The 20727-nt window shown below is 30.0% G+C and overlaps 1 protein-coding gene across 1 annotated transcript in view; it reads right to left on the minus strand.

Moving 5' to 3' along the window:
• Nucleotides 1–457: 457 nt before the first annotated feature.
• Nucleotides 458–20727, minus strand: part of LOC142324563 (uncharacterized) — a 33840-nt gene continuing 13570 nt past the window's right edge. Inside the window, exons 3-6 of the mRNA XM_075365406.1 lie at nt 8337–8615; nt 3552–3656; nt 2705–2866; nt 458–802 (exon numbers count right to left, since the gene is read on the minus strand). Of these exons, the coding sequence (XP_075221521.1) occupies nt 470–802; nt 2705–2866; nt 3552–3656; nt 8337–8615 (879 nt within the window). The 3' untranslated portion in view covers nt 458–469. The remainder of the gene's footprint in view (nt 803–2704; nt 2867–3551; nt 3657–8336; nt 8616–20727) is intronic.

Genomic DNA, 20727 nt, shown 5'->3' on the forward strand with positions numbered 1-20727 from the left:
ATATTTTTAATTACAATTAGTTTTGTTGATAAATTATGATTGGCAAGGATAAGAAAAGAATCTAAGGAAATTTGCCAAATGTTTTGTATGAATTGTAGCATTATATAGGGCGGAGATGTATGTGGACTTTATGCAAGGAAGGTGAGATTAAAAGCTTTCAAAATATGGATAAAGTGGACAGAAGAATTTGTTAGTAATGATGAAGTGTTAGAAAAGGTTGGACAGGGTAGATCACTACTGCAGACGGAGAAAAAAGTTATTATCATTGATTTCACTATAAGTGGCTTGCCATGTAATCATTCATATCTTTGAATGGTAATTTATCATTTTGAAATTTATTAAAATAATTATGGAATGTAACATACATTACTACAATAATTATTATTATAGAATCAATAGATGTAACATACATAGTTATCTGTTAATTTAATCATCAATAATTTTTAAAATTAGTTCATCACTTTCTAAATCACTGTCCTTTTTCTATGTCTGGATCACTGTCACTGTCTTGTGATTTCTTTTCAATTTCATCACAATGATATGAAATCATAAATTTTTGTTTTTCTGCTATATCATCTTCATCTAAGTCTGGATCACTATCTTCTGATTTTTTTTCAATTTCTTCACTGTCCTCTGGTTTAGTGGCACAGTGATATGAAATCTTAAGTTTTTCTTTTAATTCTGCTATATCATCATCACTGTCTTGTGATTTTTCTTCAATTTCTTCTTCCGCCTTTTGTAATTTTTCATAAATTTCTTTTATCATTTCTTCATTTTTCTTTTGATGATCTTGATCTGAAATCTATATTGAAACAAATATTTAAAAAAATTAGTTAGCCCTGTTCTCCATAACAATCATACTGTATTAATTGATCGAGAAGTAGAGTAGATAGATTAGATACTCACAAGCTAGATAGATAGAACAGAGAGAAAATGAGCAGTTAATGCTGCTGGGATACATCAGAAAATATCAAACAGTTTACTAACTGTTTTCCTTCCATCCAATAGTAATACTGCATAGTAAACATGTTGAATCTAAACAAATCTGAAATCATCAACCTAAGATTCATTACTGTAATATGAAAGTGCAAAATAAAAGGATCAACTGCTATTTCTCAACAACCAATGCATTTAGAAAAATATTAAAATGTAATAGAAAAATGAGTCAAATATTTGGATTTTTTCAATTTCATTTTCAGTTTTTCATTTCATTTGGCAGAAACACCCACCTGTAGTTGGGTCATATGAAAGGAAGATTAATTAGTAAAAAGTAGATAAAAAGAAAATGGATCAAGATCTTAACGATTTTTGTCTGAAGAGAAGGGTAATGGACAGACATAGCAAATCTGCATCTTCTTGGTGTTTTGGAGTCAAGATTGTTCTGCACCATCTGTTTTGGACATGATGTGTCCAAAGAATCCTAGTCTTCTCTTGAGCATTATATCAGTGATGGGTTCTAAGTACACAACTTTGTTGTGGCATCCAGTTTTATAAACTTGTATTTATGTCTTTATTTTTGCATTTATGGATTCTCCACTGTTTCTTTAAAAAAATAGAAAAAAATCTCTTCTCATGGAAAAATGAAAATAAATGAGTTGGTGATTAAACACTTGCTGCTGTGTTTGCAAATGTTTACAATTTGGTAAGTAAAAAAGTGGCCACATTCATCATAGTTTGGGACGTCCAGTAAGTAGGACCACCCCGGAGGTGATTAACAGTTCACAATATGGTTTTGAGTGATCGACGAATCAAATTGTGCAAAATAGTTGAGGCCACAGGCAACATGATGCAGTGTTTTCACATGGTACAGTGCCTGAAATTTGGGTGTGAAAAAAATGTTGGCAAGACAGATACAATTAACGATATGGTTTCGAGTGATCGACAAATCAAATTGCGTAAAATAGTTGAGGACACAGGCATATCACATGGTACAGTGCACAAAAAATTGGATGTGAAAAAAAATTTTGGCAAGATGGGTTCCGTGTTTGCTCTCAGTGGGGAATAAACACATGGTCGACTCTGAGGCTGTTTTGGTGCTTTTCCATCTTAATGACTAAATGTTAATATCATTGCGTCGATACATAACTGTGGATGAAACATGGATACACTATTATATTCCAGAGACAAAGTAACAGTGGGTGAAGGCGAACAGGCTCTGCAGAAGGTAAGACTGTGAAATTGGCTGGCAAGGTGATGGCCATGGTTTTTTGGGGTGCACACGGTATCATCTATACTGATTACTTAGAAAAAGGACAATTATGTATCATTATTGCACCAGTTGAGCGAAAAAAATCATCTCATTTGAAAAAGAAAAAGATCATCTTCCAACATGCACAGGTGCACACCTGTGCAGTTTCAATGGCCATAGAAATTATTACAACATCCACTGGATTTTGCCCCCAGTGAGCATTTCCAAAATTGAAAAAATGGCTTGGCAGGCAATGGTTCACGTTGAAAGCTTAAAAAAATTGGAGAAATGCGGAAAAGTGCAAAGAGTTAAAAGAAGATTGTGTTGAAAAATAAAAAAATATATTTTCTAAGGACTATTGAACAACCCCATTCTTACTGTTGACCAATTTATTAATGATTTGTCAATATCAATGCAAATTTAAATGGTATGGAGAGTGATATGTAGCCTGTACAAATCATTCTATTTTGTACACATATATTTTTATACTATTGAATTAAAATCAAATCAACTCACTATTTCTTTCATCAGCTTTTCTATACGATCATTCAGTTCGTTTACTTGAAAATTTAAATGTTTATAGTTGTCTGAAGTTTGTTCCCATAACTTATTTAGATTTGAAAATTCTCCATCAATATCTTCTATTGTTTCATATCTTTTTTCTTCATTTATAAGTAACTAGAAAAAAAAATGTAGTTATTTATTGTTTTATGTTTCTTTACCGAATACATATATTTCTGTTAAAATAACAAATAACCTATGTTTAGTTTTATTCTGAGCAGTAAAATAATCTTTTCTTCTCGTAAACAAAGGATTGTAATAAATAAATCGATACCAAATTCTTCTAACTTGGATAAAAGATATGGATATGGATAAAAAATATCTAATTGGATAAAAAATTTATACTAGAGGAATAGGAAATGATGGCACAAAGAAAACTAGATAACATCCAACCCGGATGTTTTAAAATTGCATATTTTTTTGGTATGATGCATTTTTTAATTCATAATACACAGTTATGAGCACAAACCATGTAGTCTGCATTAATAATGATTTTGAACAACTTGCAACTGTTGTGAGACTTTTGTAAATAATGTATATTTTTTCAATTTTCTTGAATGAAGAAACCAAGGTGTAAAACTGGGAGCAAAAAAAACTCAAAACATAAAAAAGAATATACTTAAAAAGTATGAAACTTTAAAAGTGTACCTGTAAACTTAATAGGTTGACTTAATAGGAACAACAATGTTGTGCAGATTTAATATTTCACTGAAACATATATTTCCCTATTAAAGAATTCTTACATGTATCACTTGATAAGTTGACAACTGTTTTAAAATAGCTAAATATTTATAGTACTTACCTGATTTACATGTGTTGAGAATACCTCTAATTTATTATTAAATTCATCCACTTTAGACTTTACAACATGTTTTGCTGATTTAACTGTTTCATCATGTTGAGACTTCTGTTACATAAGAAATTTACTACATTAAAAGAAAATAACTAAATTTTAATTTAAACATTTTTATAATTATGCTTTGTTGTAAATACAACATAAAGTTCATATAACATGTTATATACTGGTTGATTGAATATATAACTTCATTACTATTTATAAATGGTGTAATATGATGCCTTTCAAGTCATTTATGTCTCATTATTTATAACTGGATTTGTTTTTGGGATTCAGTTAATAGCACATTATCTTTTAAATGTTGAACTATTGAAAAAAAAACACATTGATATAAAGGTGATAAGAAAATCTTGCATTAAAATTTCTACGTTACTAATACTGATGAATGAAACAAGGACTATTCCAGAATAGAAAAAATTTATATATATATATATATATATATATATATATATATATATATATATATATATATATATGAGGGTTATTCTTTTTCCAAGGTCCGATCGGTCACAAAATTAAAATCACAGTGAAAATAAAAAATTTTTTTTTTGTAACAAGTACTTACATAGTCGTCACTCTGATTTAGACATTTGTCGTAGCGTGATACAAACTTTCCAGTACCCTCTTCATAGAACAGAACCGCCTGTGTTTTCAGCCATGTTTCTACGCTGGTCTGCAGCTCGATGTCTGTGCCAAAATGTTGTCCTCCTAGCCAGCATTTCATGTGAGCAAAGAGGTGAAAATCAGATGAAGCCAAATCCGGGCTGTATGGTGGGTGATCAAACACTTCCCAATGAAAACGCTGCAGGAGCTTCGGCAGCATCAATGCCTGATGACAACATTCCTCTCCGCTTATTCTGAATTGCCCTTCGTAGACGTTGAAGAGTCACACAGTATGAGGCTGCAGTGATGGTCGTGCCACGTTCCATGAATTCCACCAAGAGAACTCCATTCCGGTCCCAGAACACAGTAGCCATACACTTTCTGTTGGAGAAGGTTTGCTTGAACTTCTTTGGTTTACTGGGAGAATGAGAATGCATCCACTGTTTGGATTGTTCTTTTGTCTCTTCATTTTCAAAATGGACCCATGTCTCGTCCCCTGTGACAATTTAGTTCAAAAAAATCTTCTCCTTCATTGTGGTAGCGCTGGAGAAACGTTAGGGAGGCGTCCATTCTCATTGTTTTGTGATGGTCGGACAGCATCTTGGGAACCCATCTCGCACACAGTTTGCGGTACTGAAGTCTCTCAAATGGTGTAGAGAGTTGACCTTGAAATTTCAGGAAACGAATCACTCAATATAGAAATTGTGAACTGCCGATTTTCTCGAATTGCCTCATCCACTCGCTCAACAAGATCATTGTTGACACTTGCTTCCTTCCCTGACTGCCTGCATCATGAACATCTGTACGTCCTGCTTTAAAGTTCCTGCACCATTGTCGCACTTTGCTGTCACTCATTGAAGTTTCACCATTTATATTACTTATTCGTCTATGAATTTCAGCTTCATTACACCCCTCAGCCTGAAGAAATCAAATTATCGCACACACTTCACACTTGGCGGGAGATGCTATTGTTCTACACATGTTTACATGCTAGCTGCGTGTTCAGAACTAAACGAAGTGACCCAGCGTAATTGAAGGCCATACTAGTGACGCTGCACAACACATATGCGTAAAGGTTCATCCGGGTTTTTATTCCGCGACCGATCAGACCTTGAAAAAAAATAACCCTCATGTATATATAAATATATATTGGTTCCTATGTAGATTACTTCCAACAACAAAAACAGTGAAGAACTTCATTTCCAAGGAACCTGGGGTTTTGTTTCATAGCATCAGGCAGTCAGCCAAACCTTCATCTCTATGAGGGTTTGAATAATGCAAAATCTGAACTGAATAGATGGTCAAAAATATTCCATTTGAATTGCTCAGGTAAAGAAAATCCTTTGTATATCACTCTATGACATGTCAAAACGCTGCTGCCAATTCAGAGTTTATCTGCAAGATATTCACACAGATCCTTCATCAGACTTCCATACTATTTGTTTTTGATTTAACTCTGAAGTTTCTTCAGTGTTGAACAATGAAATTCTGATGCCGGTTTTTTTAATTAACCTGTGGTCAACAAACATTGTACCCATCATCAATAGTGTGTTCAATGCAAAAATCAATCATACTGACTTCTCTATTAGTTGACAGAAACAATAATGATAGATTCCACATTTCATCGAATGTTGCTTACCTTACATTGAACAGAGTGGATGGTGGATGAGCATGTAAGGAGATTATAAATTACTGTTGACTATTATGCATGCACTGTATTACTATGTTATTTTCAACAAACAATTAGAAGTCACTTTTTGTTAATACTCCTCCTTCTGTTAACTCTGGTTTTTTTTTAATAAATAAAATGGATTAAAACTAGTGGATAGTATTTTACTCATTAAATAATAAGTCTACATTGTACTATAGTTAATAATTATATAGTTTAATAACTTTATAAATACAATAAATATAATAGTGTATAATAAATATACTTATATAGTATAATAAGTATAATACAACATATAATGATACATATTCAAAGAAAAAAGACATTAAGATATAAATGAATCCTTCCAGTTCAATGACAATGAGTTAATGGGTATATAGATGTATGTAAGAAATAATGTAGGGAGATATTAGTAACAATTGTTACTGTTTGAAATGCTTAAGATTTCAGAGAGCTTACTGATTGATATTTTCAAACTAAGAGAGCAATTCTTTTAGGAAGTAAGCCTAAAACATTAATTAGGAAGATTAACTAGGAATATTAATTCAGGAAAAAAATAATCCATGGCTTGTTCAGCATAGTCTCTGTTCCCCTATGCCCCCCAGCAATTTTAATTGCTGTAAATAAATTAAAGATAAGGTAATAAAATATAACAGACACTAAAATTTGTTTGAAAATTAAACTTAGAAATAATTAGTCATTCTTGAAACGTTTCCTATTGCCCATTTCCTCAAATGTATGCATACTAAAATCACATATTGCCTTACAAATCAGTACATTTGTTTCACTGTATCTTATTTGAGTAAGGCAAAACAGTTAATTTTTTGTTTCCCATTTTTAGCTTTTTTTTTTTTTTGTAAATTAATATTTTTGTGATATTTGTTTAGTCGAAAATTGAATTTTAAAATTTCAAAAATTGGGGGAACTAAACTACTCCAATGTCGCATGATTAAGTTGTGTATATATATACATATATATTATACATATATATACATTATACATTATATATATATATAATGTTTATGTTAAATTCTATTAATATAAACTTATACAGAATATTGAGATCAAGACATAGCTTACATAAATTTTATCATGAAAGAATGCATGAATTTCATTTAGCATGTGGAGAGATAGTGTATGAACAGGCTGGTTCAACAGTTAGTAGATTTCTTTCCCACCATTGGTGAATGGGAAAGAATTTTCGACAATTTAAAATCCTCTGAAATTGTGGCTAATGTCATGTAAAGTTCATGAAACAGGAAGCAGAGAAAGGTGGTAACTTAAATTGACCCTAAAAAAAAATATAGAATGTGTTAGTGATGTTGTGGAAATCATGTAGTATAACAGAGGATTACCACCATTATAACTTCTTTAAATAGGTTCAAAATAAATTACTTCTTAAACTACCTGAAAACTCTGTAAATGTAATATACAATGTGCCTTATCACAATGTTAACATTAATAATGCTGAATTAGCAGGATCAATTCAAATGCAGGAAAGGAAATTATGGTAAACACTTCAGTTTAATAACCTTGAAAGTGGGGTTGTATAATACTATCAAGGAAAACAAAAAGCGCTGCAAAAAATATGCTGTTGACATTATGGTAAACAAAAACACAAAGATCCTTTAAAAGCCTGCCTCCCTACCACCTCAAACTGAACCCCATTGAACTGATGTGGGGAGATGTGAAACTGGGTTGGAAACCCAATGTAACTTTTATACATGAAGACATTAATCTGTTTGGGTAAATTTAGTTCTATTGCGTCGCTTATGATACGAATATAAATATAAAGCTGAATTAGGTATTTAGAAAACACAATGGAATGTTTTATAGATGAAAATAAGTAAAGTGATCCGGTTACTACTGCTGAAGCTGTGAGTGGAGTAGAGAAGTGTGATATTTGTCTGTTATTTTTTATTAGAAGTTAAATCCGAAATATTTCAGAATTGCATTGGACTAAATACTTACAGTGTAAGGTGCAATCCTACAACATTTTCAATAAAATAAAGAAGTCTTCTTAACAAATAAGATAAATAAAAAAGATTATTATTATTAAGATAAATATTAACTGTAGGTTTTCCAGTTTAAAACATTATAATTATTATTACTATCATAACCACTCACCATTGGTGGGAAGAGATCTAACTGTTGAACCAGCCTGTACATACACTATCTCTCCACATGCTAAGTGGAATACCTGCATACTTTCATATGAAATTTATGTAAGCTATGTCTTGATCTATATATTCTGTATAAGTTTATATTAATAGAATTTAATATAAACATTTTATATATATATATATATATATATATATATATATATATATATATACAACTTAATAAATTCCTTGTTTCTATTTCTGAAGTATCTTACATTTTATTAACAAATTTAAGAATACATAATAATATTACTTCTATAATTTGTTGTATAAATATAAAAGTACTGTTATTTTCACCTCTGATTCTGAATTAGAGTCCTCACACCTATTTGGTATCAGTGTAGTAGTTGTAAAATCCATATTAGTATCACTATCAATACCATTTTCATTTTCCATTATTTTTCCTTCATCAATATGACAAAGCATTTGTTGCAGGTGTTCATCACTTAAGAAATTCATTTCAGTATCTCTATCGTTATTTGTACCATTCTGTTTCTTTTCATGTAACAATTTTATTTTCTCTTCATCTGTCAATGGTGAGTTATAACCTCTCTCCATATAATGGTTTTCTGCACCCTGTTAATTATCAATAATTTTTATTATTTTAATTTTCTATAAAATTATATCTTACTTCATAGACTACTACATATATTTATATATATATATATGTTTATGTATCAATACTCATATTTTTTCATTTATAACATTGCATGACCTAGATATAGAACAAACTCAAATTTGATTCCAAAAATAATTTAAAATTTATGGAATAAAAATACAAAATTAATCAATCTCTTCATTTCTATTATATTCTTATTTGTGTCAAAATTGTTAATACTCATATTTAATGATAAACCACACCAACTAAACTTAATGGAATTTTTTTTTCTTGCATCATACTATTTTGTAATAAACTCACTTTTAAGTCTTTTCATAAACTAACAGAATTATTTATTTTCTTGTGATATCTATTTTGCTAAAGTACGAAATATTTTTTCATTACCAGTTAGATTTTGAAAAAGTGATTGTATTCTGAAATCATTAGAAATTTTAAACTCTACATCAAATATTCTGATTTCAAGTTAAATTCATAGTATTTAACACAACAATTTTTAAGAAATATTGCCTTAATTTATTATTTTTAAAGAAATATATTTACAGAAAATTTAGCTTTTCATTCCTTAATTCATGGAGACATACAGTAGAAGTTCAAATATGAACAGGAATAAGTGCAGTGAGGTGATTTACAGAATATTTCTCAAAGAATTCTGCTACCACTGTATTATTCTCTGTCAATTCCAATAGAAGGGTTTTCATTTTTTCTGCTGAAAGTATAGATTTTGCTTCCATTTTGCCATTGAAAAATAAGCTTGATTTTGCCATTGAATATCTGAATCTGAGATGAAATAATGCAACTGTGTTTCATGATAGGTTATTGTAATAGAAAACTTGTCTCAGATAATATGTGCCTGCTCAGATATTATTACAACTTACAGTAAGGAAATAAAGAACAACAACCAACACTACTCCATTGATTAAACGCACATATATATCTGAATAAGTTATACTTCCATCTTGCATTCATTTTAAGAGCATGACTTAAAACTTCCTGTTTATTTTTGAACTTCTTCAAACATTGTTTTTATCTTTTTTAAATATCTTTATGACTGAACTATTTACCTTTTTTTGTTTTTTCTGGGCTAAAAACGCTTTGACATTATCATCTAAAAATTGTTTTATGATAAACAAAAGGGGTACATAAATTTGTAGTTTTTTATGCAGTGTCCCAGTCTTATGTATATATGGCTGTGATGTATGTAGAGCAACCAAGATACAATAACTCCATTCAAGAGTTGATTTTATTGCATTAACAAAGTTTAGTATACAGCTATTTGCCGGCCTCTGTGGCGTGGGTGGTTTTTAAAACCTGGAGTTTCAAAAAAAAGTGTATAGCTACTTGCTTTGATATACAGACAAAGTATATCATTTATAGGGCTGAATAACAGCTGCATTTCAGTAGGCTTGTCATATTAGTTTGCAAAGGAATATTGGGCTCAATAAAGAAAACAGTGAGATATTGCCTCACAACCTATAGATTGTCAGACTAGTATAGGATACTTATTACTTTTGTTAACAGCTGTTGCTGCTTTTTGGAAGTGACTTTGTAAGTTGCTATCTTACATCAGGTCACTAGCACATAACATGCAGGTAATCTTGACTGAATGGAATCAGTTGAAATGCCAATTAACAGATATTACTTACTTTCTATGTATTATTTAACATTAACATTAATATTAAAAAGCGTTGCATAAAATTAATCCCTTTTTATATTCAAATTCTATTTAGCTGTTTATTTACAAAAACATGATTTGTATTTTAAGATGTTGAATATTTAGCAACATCATTTTATTTTTTACCATTCTGTTATTTATTTAAACAGTAATATTTTTTTTTAATTTTACCATTGTTGGCTTCTTTTCCCTGTTTGGTTAAAACAATACGAAGCAAATCATGGAAATTAATTTATATAATTACAAATATTTGGGTACTCAACAATCTTATCTTCTTGATTATTGCCATACTCAATTCCCAAATGGGCAATTATATTTATTCTTTAGAACCCTTTTGATTCATGTATAAATCAAAATATCTGCCTTCAGAGATACAATACTTTTCAAAAACAGAATAGCTAATTTGTGTCTTGTTAGTTTTCTACTCTGTTTATCTTGCTACAAACCTTTGAAAGTTGTTGGTTTTACATAAAAGTATACTATTTATTGATATATATCTGTTGAAGCCCTTCCTCCCATATTACTTAAGAATTGCTTCAATCTATTTGATGAAAATTCTTGTAAAGATGGCTATATCAGGAGATTTCACCAAACTATTAGCAGTCTATGTTAAAGAAACCAGTTAATGGAAAAAAAAAATCAAAACTGTGTTTATACTAGTCAATACAGCTTAAAATGTATTAGTTTAATGTAATGAGATTAATAAATTATCACAATATTTCATGAAGATTCTTATATAATGATAGCTGTGAAAAAGTTTTTATTTAAACTTGGGTTAAATGCACTTAAATTACAAATCATAATTATCAGGAATTACTCTGAAAGTATTAACAAATACAAATTATTTTACCTTCTTTTATGTCACAAAAATGCTGTCAAAATTTAAAAAAATGTTACATAAAAAACTGATTGTAAAATGACCTTACTTTAATCAATCTGTGCAGCAAGATTTTTCATAACACATCGCAATTATTTTAATAGCTTAATTGCAATCAACAATAATAATTTTAAACAAATTAATCTCTACTTACAATAATAAAGTTAAATATTTTTATATAATATTTAACAAGTATAGTGTGTGTGATGATAAAAATGTAGTTATTGACACACTTACAGGTCAAAACATTGTTTTGTTTACAATACAGTTACTATGGCAACAAATTTATTACTGATACTAAGTAAAATATGAACAGATGTACTTGTTTGTAATAATTTTAGAAGCTTTTTAAAGTTTACTCTTTTACAATTACTTCTGTAGACTTTAAAAAGTAATAACATTACATTCTCTTTTCTCTGTATAAAATTAAAAAATTACTTTACTATAGGAATTTTTTAAATTTTATCTTTAAACCAATGGGATTTATTTTTAAAAGCCTATAAGCAAATTTCCTCTATTCAAAAAAATACCATACTTCTTAAAAGAATGCAATACTTGTTTACATTAATCTTCTTCACGTAATTTTTTTTTTATTTTTAGATATATATACATCATTAAAGAGGTTTTATACCCATTTTCTTTGCTATAAAAACTCCTCATTAAAGAGGTTTTATACCCATTTTCTTTGCTATAAAAACTCCTCATTAAAGATAACATAATTATTTCAACCAGTAAGCTGTATGAGAAGAAATTTTTATAAAGCCTATTTTTCATTTCTACAATAAATAGGATTACCATACGATTAGCCTGAATAATCCTGGTTTTTTTAGTGATGTCCGGGATTTGAGAATTTTATGACTGGCGAGGATTTTTTTAAGTTTTAGACCTACATGTTCGACATTTTTAAACATTCTCTTACAGCCGTGCATTTCCCATCTGACCTTGGAGTTAGCGCTGACGTCGATTTTGATTTTTGGTCTCGCCATAACGTTTTACTTACTCATTTGGCAACACAACAGAGGTAATCTGTTTGTCGTTTTTGTGTGTGAAGTAACTCGTCTACACGTTTTTGATCGTTTTATCTCTATCCGTTTTTTGTCTCATTCTTTAGCAATGTGCAAAAGAAAATGTGTGTTTAATGTTAACCTGCAGCAGGAATACAAATTTTTGAAATTGTGTAATGACAATAACAATGAACGTGCTTATTGCACACTATGTACTGGAGAATTTTCTGTTGCTCATAAAGGAAAGGGTGATATTGAAGACCACGTGAAAACAGCTAAACGTAGGTGTGTTATTAATGCTACTGCTTCAGCAAACAAGCGCTTTTTTAAAGCCAAAGGTGGGAATAACAATAACAGTGATCTGGAGTGTGCTGCTAAAGAAGTTACATTTGCATACCACATTGCTATATACGAAATCGGTTTCAATACATCAGACTGCAGATCTAAACTAGTTAAAAAGTTATATGACCCACAATTTTCATCTGCTAGAAACAAAACCGAGGCAATTATTGTTAACGTTATTTCACCATTTATATTTGATAATGTGTTGCGTTCTTTGGAAAGCATTAATTATACTATAGCTCAAAGAGAAGTGAAGTAAAACTTGTTCCGATTGTTGTAAGATATTTCAGTCTGGAGGAGGGAATTCAAGATAAACTTTTAAATTTCGATGAAGTGTCAGGTGAAACTGCTCAAATTTTGACTGTATCTTTTGCATTGTGTGAAAAATACAAACTTTAAAAAAGTTGGTTTGTTATAAGTAAGAATAATTTTGGTGGTGTGAAGAGAATGGGGAATGAAAATGTTTTCAAAAAAGTTCAAAGTGATTTTAATAGACCTATTTTAGGAATTGGTTGTTCAGCCCACATTGTACGTAATTCAGAACAAACAGCATCTGATTCTCTACCCCTGGACATAGAAATTATTTTTATAAAAATCTATAAATATTTTCACATAAATACAGGGTTATCGTAAAAGAATGGTGCGATTTTGAACATGGTTTAAATTAAAACTGAATTGCTTACAATTTATGTTTTTTATTTTTCAAATTTGTCGTCTCAACATTTTTTTACATAATTAATAAATTTTAATATGTGCGCTCTTAGTCGCTCGACAAATGTCCAAACGATACTCAACTTCTCTCCAAACACTGGTTAACATTTCTTCGTTAATGGTTGTCATTGCTTCATTAATCCTGGTTTTTAAGTGGTTTAGTTCGCGAATTTTTTTGTGTATAAACAACGCTTTTGATGTACCTTAAGGAAAAGTCGCAAGGTGTCAGGTCTGGACTCCTTGGAGGCGAAAGTATGGGTCCTTGCCGGCCTATCCATCGATTTCCAAATTTTTCGTTCAAAGCGTCCGTGGCCAATGCATTGAAGTGCGGGGAAGCACTATCTTGTTGGAAATGAAGTTGATGAATGTTTTCGAGTTCATCCAGCTGAGGAAAGTAATAATTGGTTAACATGTCAAGATACCAACACCATTAATTGTTTTTTCAGCGAAGAAGAAAGGCCTTATAACACGATTTTTCATCACACCACACCAAACATTAACTTAAGCGAATCGCGTTGTTTCTCAATAATTGCATGTGGGTTTTCAGAGCCCCATATTCGTGAATTGTGTCTGTTAACACATCCATTCACATGGAATGTAGCTTCGTCTGTAAAAATTATATCGTCTAAAAATGATTCGTTTTCACTTATTCTGTCCAACATTTCAACAGCGAAATTGTAACGTTTTACACCATCATCGGGTTTCAATTCCTCCAGTATCTGGATTTTATAAGCGTGTAATTTCAGTTTTTTATGTAAAACTTTGTGAACTGTTGATTTTGGAATACCTAATTCGACGGGAGATGGACTTCCAAGGACTTCTAATTGCCGATTGTCTAATTAGTTGAACCGTTTCGTCTGGTACACTTGGTCTGATTTATGTTCCGTAACTGATCCAGTTTCTTCGAATTGTTTGAACCAACGTGTTATGTTCTTTTTGTGTGGTGGATCTCTTCCGAATTCACGTCGGAACCCACTTTGAACTAAAATTACGGATTTTAATTCAGATATCAATAAAACACACTTTGCTTTGTCTTTATCCGAGAACATAGTAACTCACTAAACTCACCGCAACAACAATACAACAACTGACGTTGAGGTTACAACTGCTGATAAACAAACTTTTGGGTTGGAGGCTTTCAGGGATACCAATATGACACCTAGAAATTTCCCTACAATCTTCCTATGAATTACTGAAACCTCACCATTTTTTTATGATAACCCTGTACAGAAAGAGTAACGAAACTTAAAAGAGTTCTTGAATTTGTGGAAACAGATTACAAAAAATTATTACTTTATAGCAACACAAGGTTCCTTAGTTTGTTACATGCAATAGAAAATTCTTTACATTTTTGATGGCCAAATATCATACTTCTTATCTTGTGACAAATTCCCAAAATTATTATTTGATTTTTATGAAAATCTAGAATGTGAAATTTTTATATGGTACTCTACAGTTATTTAATAACATAGTTCTGAAATTGGTAGCTAATTATAGCTACAGCTAATTACAGCAACAGAAGCATTTCAGACATATTCTGAATTAATTTGTAAACTTCAGGAAAGAAAAACCCACAGATTTATACAATCTTCTGCCAAAGAATTGCTATGCACTCTAAATAAAAATAATGATGTTCAGTAACAAAAATTCTTCTCAAGTGTAGACAATTTTTGTAATTGTAGTATAGAGCTGTGTAGAATTAGTTTTGATAAAATTAGTAAGTTTCAATGAGTAAATTTACGAACTGAAATTGCCTGTCTGATTTAGAATATTCATATTGTTTTTGAAGCTTATGGAACTTTTTGTTATTAATAACTGTGATAATAAATTCACTAGAGAAGTACTTTGAAAATTACATATTTTTTTTGTTAGTAGTTTTGGTACATGGCTTTCAACAATATTATTATAGTGGTGACCATGAATGATGGCGCTTGTGTTCAAACTGTTGTATCTCAGTTAAAAGAAATCACATAAAAAAAAGAAGATAACATTGGAACTTGTACGACTTTTATTACTTCGTTGTACAAAGTAAAGGAAGTATTGTATTTAACGGAAATATCCATTTTGCTAGTTTGGGTGCGAGTCTGCACATACTTACATATGTATCTCATATAACTCAAAAACGATTAGCCTTAGGATGTTGAAATTTTGGATTTAGGACTGTTGTAACGTCTAATTATGCACCTTCCCTTTTGATTGCAATCGACTGGACCAAAGTATCCAAAAAAGCCTGAACACAAAAAATTAGGATTTTGTGCATTTTGTTAACTGTAGTAATAAGCCCTCATTGACAGCTTAACAGCATATATGGTACTTATTTTCATTGGTTCCAGAGTTACAGCCAAATAAATTTTAATTAACCCTAACTGGCATGGTGGGTCTTTTTTGACCCGACAAATATTTTTCATATTTCTTTTTAGGTTATTAAGCCAGGAAGCTGACTCTCCAGGTATTCTCCTAGTTTGGTAGTCTATATCAGATGATGGCCAAATCAGATATGCGCTGCATCCTGATACTGAATTAGAGACCTCTGGGGTCGTTTTAGACTCTGCCATGCTAATTACATTACCTTTTTGCTTCAGGTATTACTTCTAGTTGATTTTTTAATTAATTGTAAAGTGAATATGGATACAGACAATTTAAGAAGTGAATTAAATGAAATTGACAGACAATTAGATGAAAGTTTATCTGATATTGATTTTACGTCTGATTTCTGTGATGCACTGAAAAATAAGGGTTTTACTTATGTTGGCACTATGAAAAAAAAAAATAGAAATTCCTTGCAGTTTCTTGCCTGATAAAAAAAGATAACTATACACCAGTGAGTTTGCTTTCACAACGGATAAAACTCTAGTATCCTACGTACAAAAAAAAATTACGCTGTAATACTGATTTCCACAATGCACCATTCTCCCTCGAGAAGATAAAAAACCAGAAATAATAGATTTTTACAATATGACCAAAGTTGGAGTAGATAGTCTAGATGAAAAATGTGCTGTGTATTTGATAGGTCGTTGCACTAGAATTTGGCCGATGGCTGTTTGTTATGCAATAATGAATAAAGTGTTTGCAATTCCAGGATTGTATTTGACGCTGCCAATCCAACTGGTTGTATGGAAAGGTGGAAATATCTCTTATCACTTGGAAGACAACTCATAAACAGCCAACAGAACCTACCCCAAGAACGTCAATCTGTAATATTAAAGAGTCTGGGAAGAGGTCACAGAAACTTGAGTGATTAGTTTCCTGAAATTTCAAGGTCAGCTCTCTACACCATTGTGAGTGAGAGACCTCAATACGCAAACTGTGTGCTAGATGGGTTCCCAAGATGCTGTCCGAACATCACAAAACAATGAGAATGGACGCCTCCCTAACATTTCTCCAGCGCTACCACAATGACGGAGAAGATTTTTTTAACAAAATTATCACAGGGGACACATGAAACGCTGGCTAGGAGGACAACATTATGGCACAGACATCGAGCTGCAGACCAGTGTAGAAACATGGCTGAAAACACAGGCGGCTCCGTTCTATGACAAGGGTATTGGAAAGTTGGTACCACGCTACGACAAATGTCTAAATCAGAGTGGCGACTATATAGAGAAATAGCGTAACTATGTAAGTACTTGTTACAAATAAAAAATTGTTTATTTTCACTGTGGTTTTAATTTCGTGACCGATCAGATCAGACCTTGAAAAAAAATAACTCTCGTAAAATATTATGCATGTCTATACAGTAGATAATTATGTTACAGTTATTATTTATACAAATATACAAAAAAAAATATCACCCTGTTGAAAAAGTTGGTTAATGGAAAAATCGGTTAAGAGCGAGGTCACTGTGTTTAAATACTTCATAACGGCAGAAGTATATGAAGATAATCTTTCTGAACATATAGAAAATCAAGCTTGTTGTCAATATTGGTGTATTGTGCCTATAATATGTAATCACACATACTTGCAGACATTTTGAAATAACTTTTTAAAAACATTTTATTATACAATCTTAAGCGAAAGTTTCCAATTAATATCATCACTGTCAATCAGGTTCAATAACATAACAAAAATAAACAGATTTTATTTTGTATTATCGTTTTATTTGGCTTTTTCTGGGCGAAAAACACTTCGGTGTTATCATCGCCCGAATACGATGTATATGTGTTTTGTATTGTTATAGTTGTAGCACAGGAGGGGGCCGTCGTAGAATGTGACCAGACCTGACTCCATGCGATTTTTTCTTATTTCCTAAATTAAAATCTGTGATGAAAGATCGCCATTTTGAGAGTATTGATGATATTAAAGCAAATTCGTCATGGACCTTAAAGGCCATTCAACTGAGGCTATCCAGGATTGTTTCACAAAATGGAAACACTGCTAGGAAAAGTGTGTGAATATGGGAGGGGAGTGCTTTGACAGGGACAAGGACCAATAATCTGTCAAATTAATAATAAAGATTAAAAAAATAAAATTTGATTATTTTCTGAACAGGCCTCTTACATAAATATCTTAATGGAATTAATATTTTTAAGATATTATTTCTCTGTTGTATAAAGCACATTTTAAATTCTATTAATATAAACCACTTAGTACAGACTACCTTTAATTTTTCCATTAAAGTATTTTCACAGGGTCCCGCATCGTCAGTTATAGAAATTAATACATTTCAATTTCATAAACCATCAGACAGTGTTTGAGGGAGACAGTCCTTTAAAAACTGTAACATATAACAGCAGCACTCATATAATATATTAAATATGGTTATTAATAGACTGAATAATAGGGAGTTGGTTAGTTAATTAATGGATAAAACATAAAACAAATAAACACTGAATAATAAACTTTATTAACAATAGTAATACATTAATATAAACGTTATTCTCATAAGATGCAAAACAATAAACATTTAAAAACACCCTTATAATTATTTAAGTACTGTACTTCAATAAACAATATAACAATTATAACAGGCAAGAAAATAATAAAATATTCTGTAAAAATTATTACATTTATTTACTTTAATAATTCTGTTACATATTTTCATAACAATAACAATTTAATTACTATGAAATCAGAATAACAATAAAAATAAAATACAACAAACCCAGTATATAACATAAATGCAGAAAGGATAAAATAAAAATACAAAGTAATATATGATAAACAGTAAGTGGTAATAAAATAACTTAAGTAACAAAAAATAAAAGAGAATCTAAACCTTAACGTAAAAAAATCAACAAAATTCATACATAAAATAAAAATAAATTATATTTTGTTATTATCATAAATTATTATTATAATTTATTTTTTAATAAAATATGATTCATAAGATTATACAATTTTAAACAATGAGCTAAAATTTAATTCAACATTCATAGATACGTACACCTTATATAAAAATGTATATGTAATAATGTACAGGTTCTTTTTATAATATCCTGCAATATTCTATTTAATATACATACATATAAAAGTTTAATAATAATATATACTATTTATAATGCAGCCAGTAAAAATTTTGATAAAAAGTTAATTTTATTTTCTTTAATTAAAAGAGTATGCACACAGACATATGTGCAGGTGTGCACAAAACACACACACAAACTTACTTACATACATATTTAATATAAATACATAGATTTTAAAATTTAAAAACAGCTTAATAAAAGGGAGTTAAAAACTAGGTTAATAAAATTTAGAAAACTATTAACGATTACAACTAAGATTTTTCTAAGTATATCAAACTTCAGAGAAATCGAATACCTAAATATCAAGAAAGATCTAATACAAAATTATTAAGTAAAAATATATACATATATATATATACTAAATTCACAAGAAAGTGATCATTAATAAACTGAAATCTAGGGGGGGTAGTGATTTTATGAAAATTCATGTTTATTTAATATAAACCTTTTTTTATAAAGTAAAACTAAAGAGAAAAATACAAAAATATTTATATTATCTTATAACATTAAGATCTTTAACACATGCTGTACCATAGTAAAAATTTATGTTGCAATTTTTTATCTTACGGTCAAGAAACTGAAGGGACAAATGGAAAACTTCTAATTAGTATAATAAATTAACAAAATTTACAATCAATAAATTCATATCTATGCTACTATATAAAGAGGAAGAGGGTTTTTGTTCAGGGTAAACCAAAATATTTTTATCCGTGTTTCTTAGCATAACTAAGAAGGTTTTTAGATATATTTCATCTAAAATAAAAAGATATATATATATACACGTAATAGTGGAGATTTGCCAGTTGAAGCACAAGAAGCACAAACTTTAATAAATTGAATTAATGAACTGTGATCTGCAAGTCTCTATTACTGTGTGGGCTTAGTTTGAACTGAATGGTTTGAATTATCAAATGAAAAATATTACAAAAATAATAGAATTTATGTTAAATAAAATATTAAATAAATTTTTTTAAATGTCTGTTTAACAACAATTTGCTTCCTGCGGGGACTGCATGTGAGGGAGTGGTGAGGCATGTGAACACCTAGTGGGAGACTACACCATACCAATTGAAAAGAGCCATGAACTTTTTTTACCCCGGGGCACTGTTTTGGGATAATGAGGTGCTCTTATAGTATCTCGAAAATCAGAGATTGTTTGCAGAGATACTGTTAAAATATATTATCAATATATTATATAATATCTGTCAAAATATATTGTCAATATATGATCAATATTCTCATCAGTGAAAGCTTAAAAATGAAATGCCACAAGATGGGTATAGTGACTTAAAAAAGTTAAGTATATCCTTACCCTCTCCACCAAAAGGGACAAAATTTTATTATTATTATTAACCATAATATAAAGTAACGAATCCATACATTGTCCTGAATTTTTCATGTCTCAATCTGAAATAACTTCAAAATTAAAAAGAGTATCCAATTAATATTTGTATCCAATAATAATAATAATAAAAGGCTAAAAAAACCATTTAAAAATAAAATTTACTGATTCTTTCACTTTACATTCATCAAATACATATAAATCTTAATTACATACATGCACCATTCATGCTTTATTTAACAAATTTCATAATGATTAAACAGGAGATGAGTAGATAAACAATTACCAAAATAAATAAAAAATTACAAAAAACTTAGATTATTAATACACTTAAAATTAATGAAATGCACTTTCTGAATTTAATACCATGTCCTTAGGCTCTCCTTTATGAATTAAAAAGAAAGTTTAGTTACAAGACACTTTTCTTGAATAGTAGAAATAATAAATACAGTTTACCTTCAGAGCATCATATAACTATAATAAATAAGTAATTAAATGCTGTCTAACTTCAAACAGTTGTAGAATGTTTTTATAAATTCTTAAGTCAGTATTAGTGTTAAAATGATCTTCCAAGTTTTACTAAATTAATTTAAAATTGTCACTGTATCCTGGTTACTTTTCAATAGAAATTTGTCAAGTGAAAAAATTCATAATTT

Source organism: Lycorma delicatula, chromosome 5 (genome assembly GCF_047948215.1).
Source record: "Lycorma delicatula isolate Av1 chromosome 5, ASM4794821v1, whole genome shotgun sequence".
In the NCBI taxonomy this organism is placed as follows: Eukaryota; Metazoa; Arthropoda; class Insecta; order Hemiptera; family Fulgoridae; genus Lycorma; species Lycorma delicatula.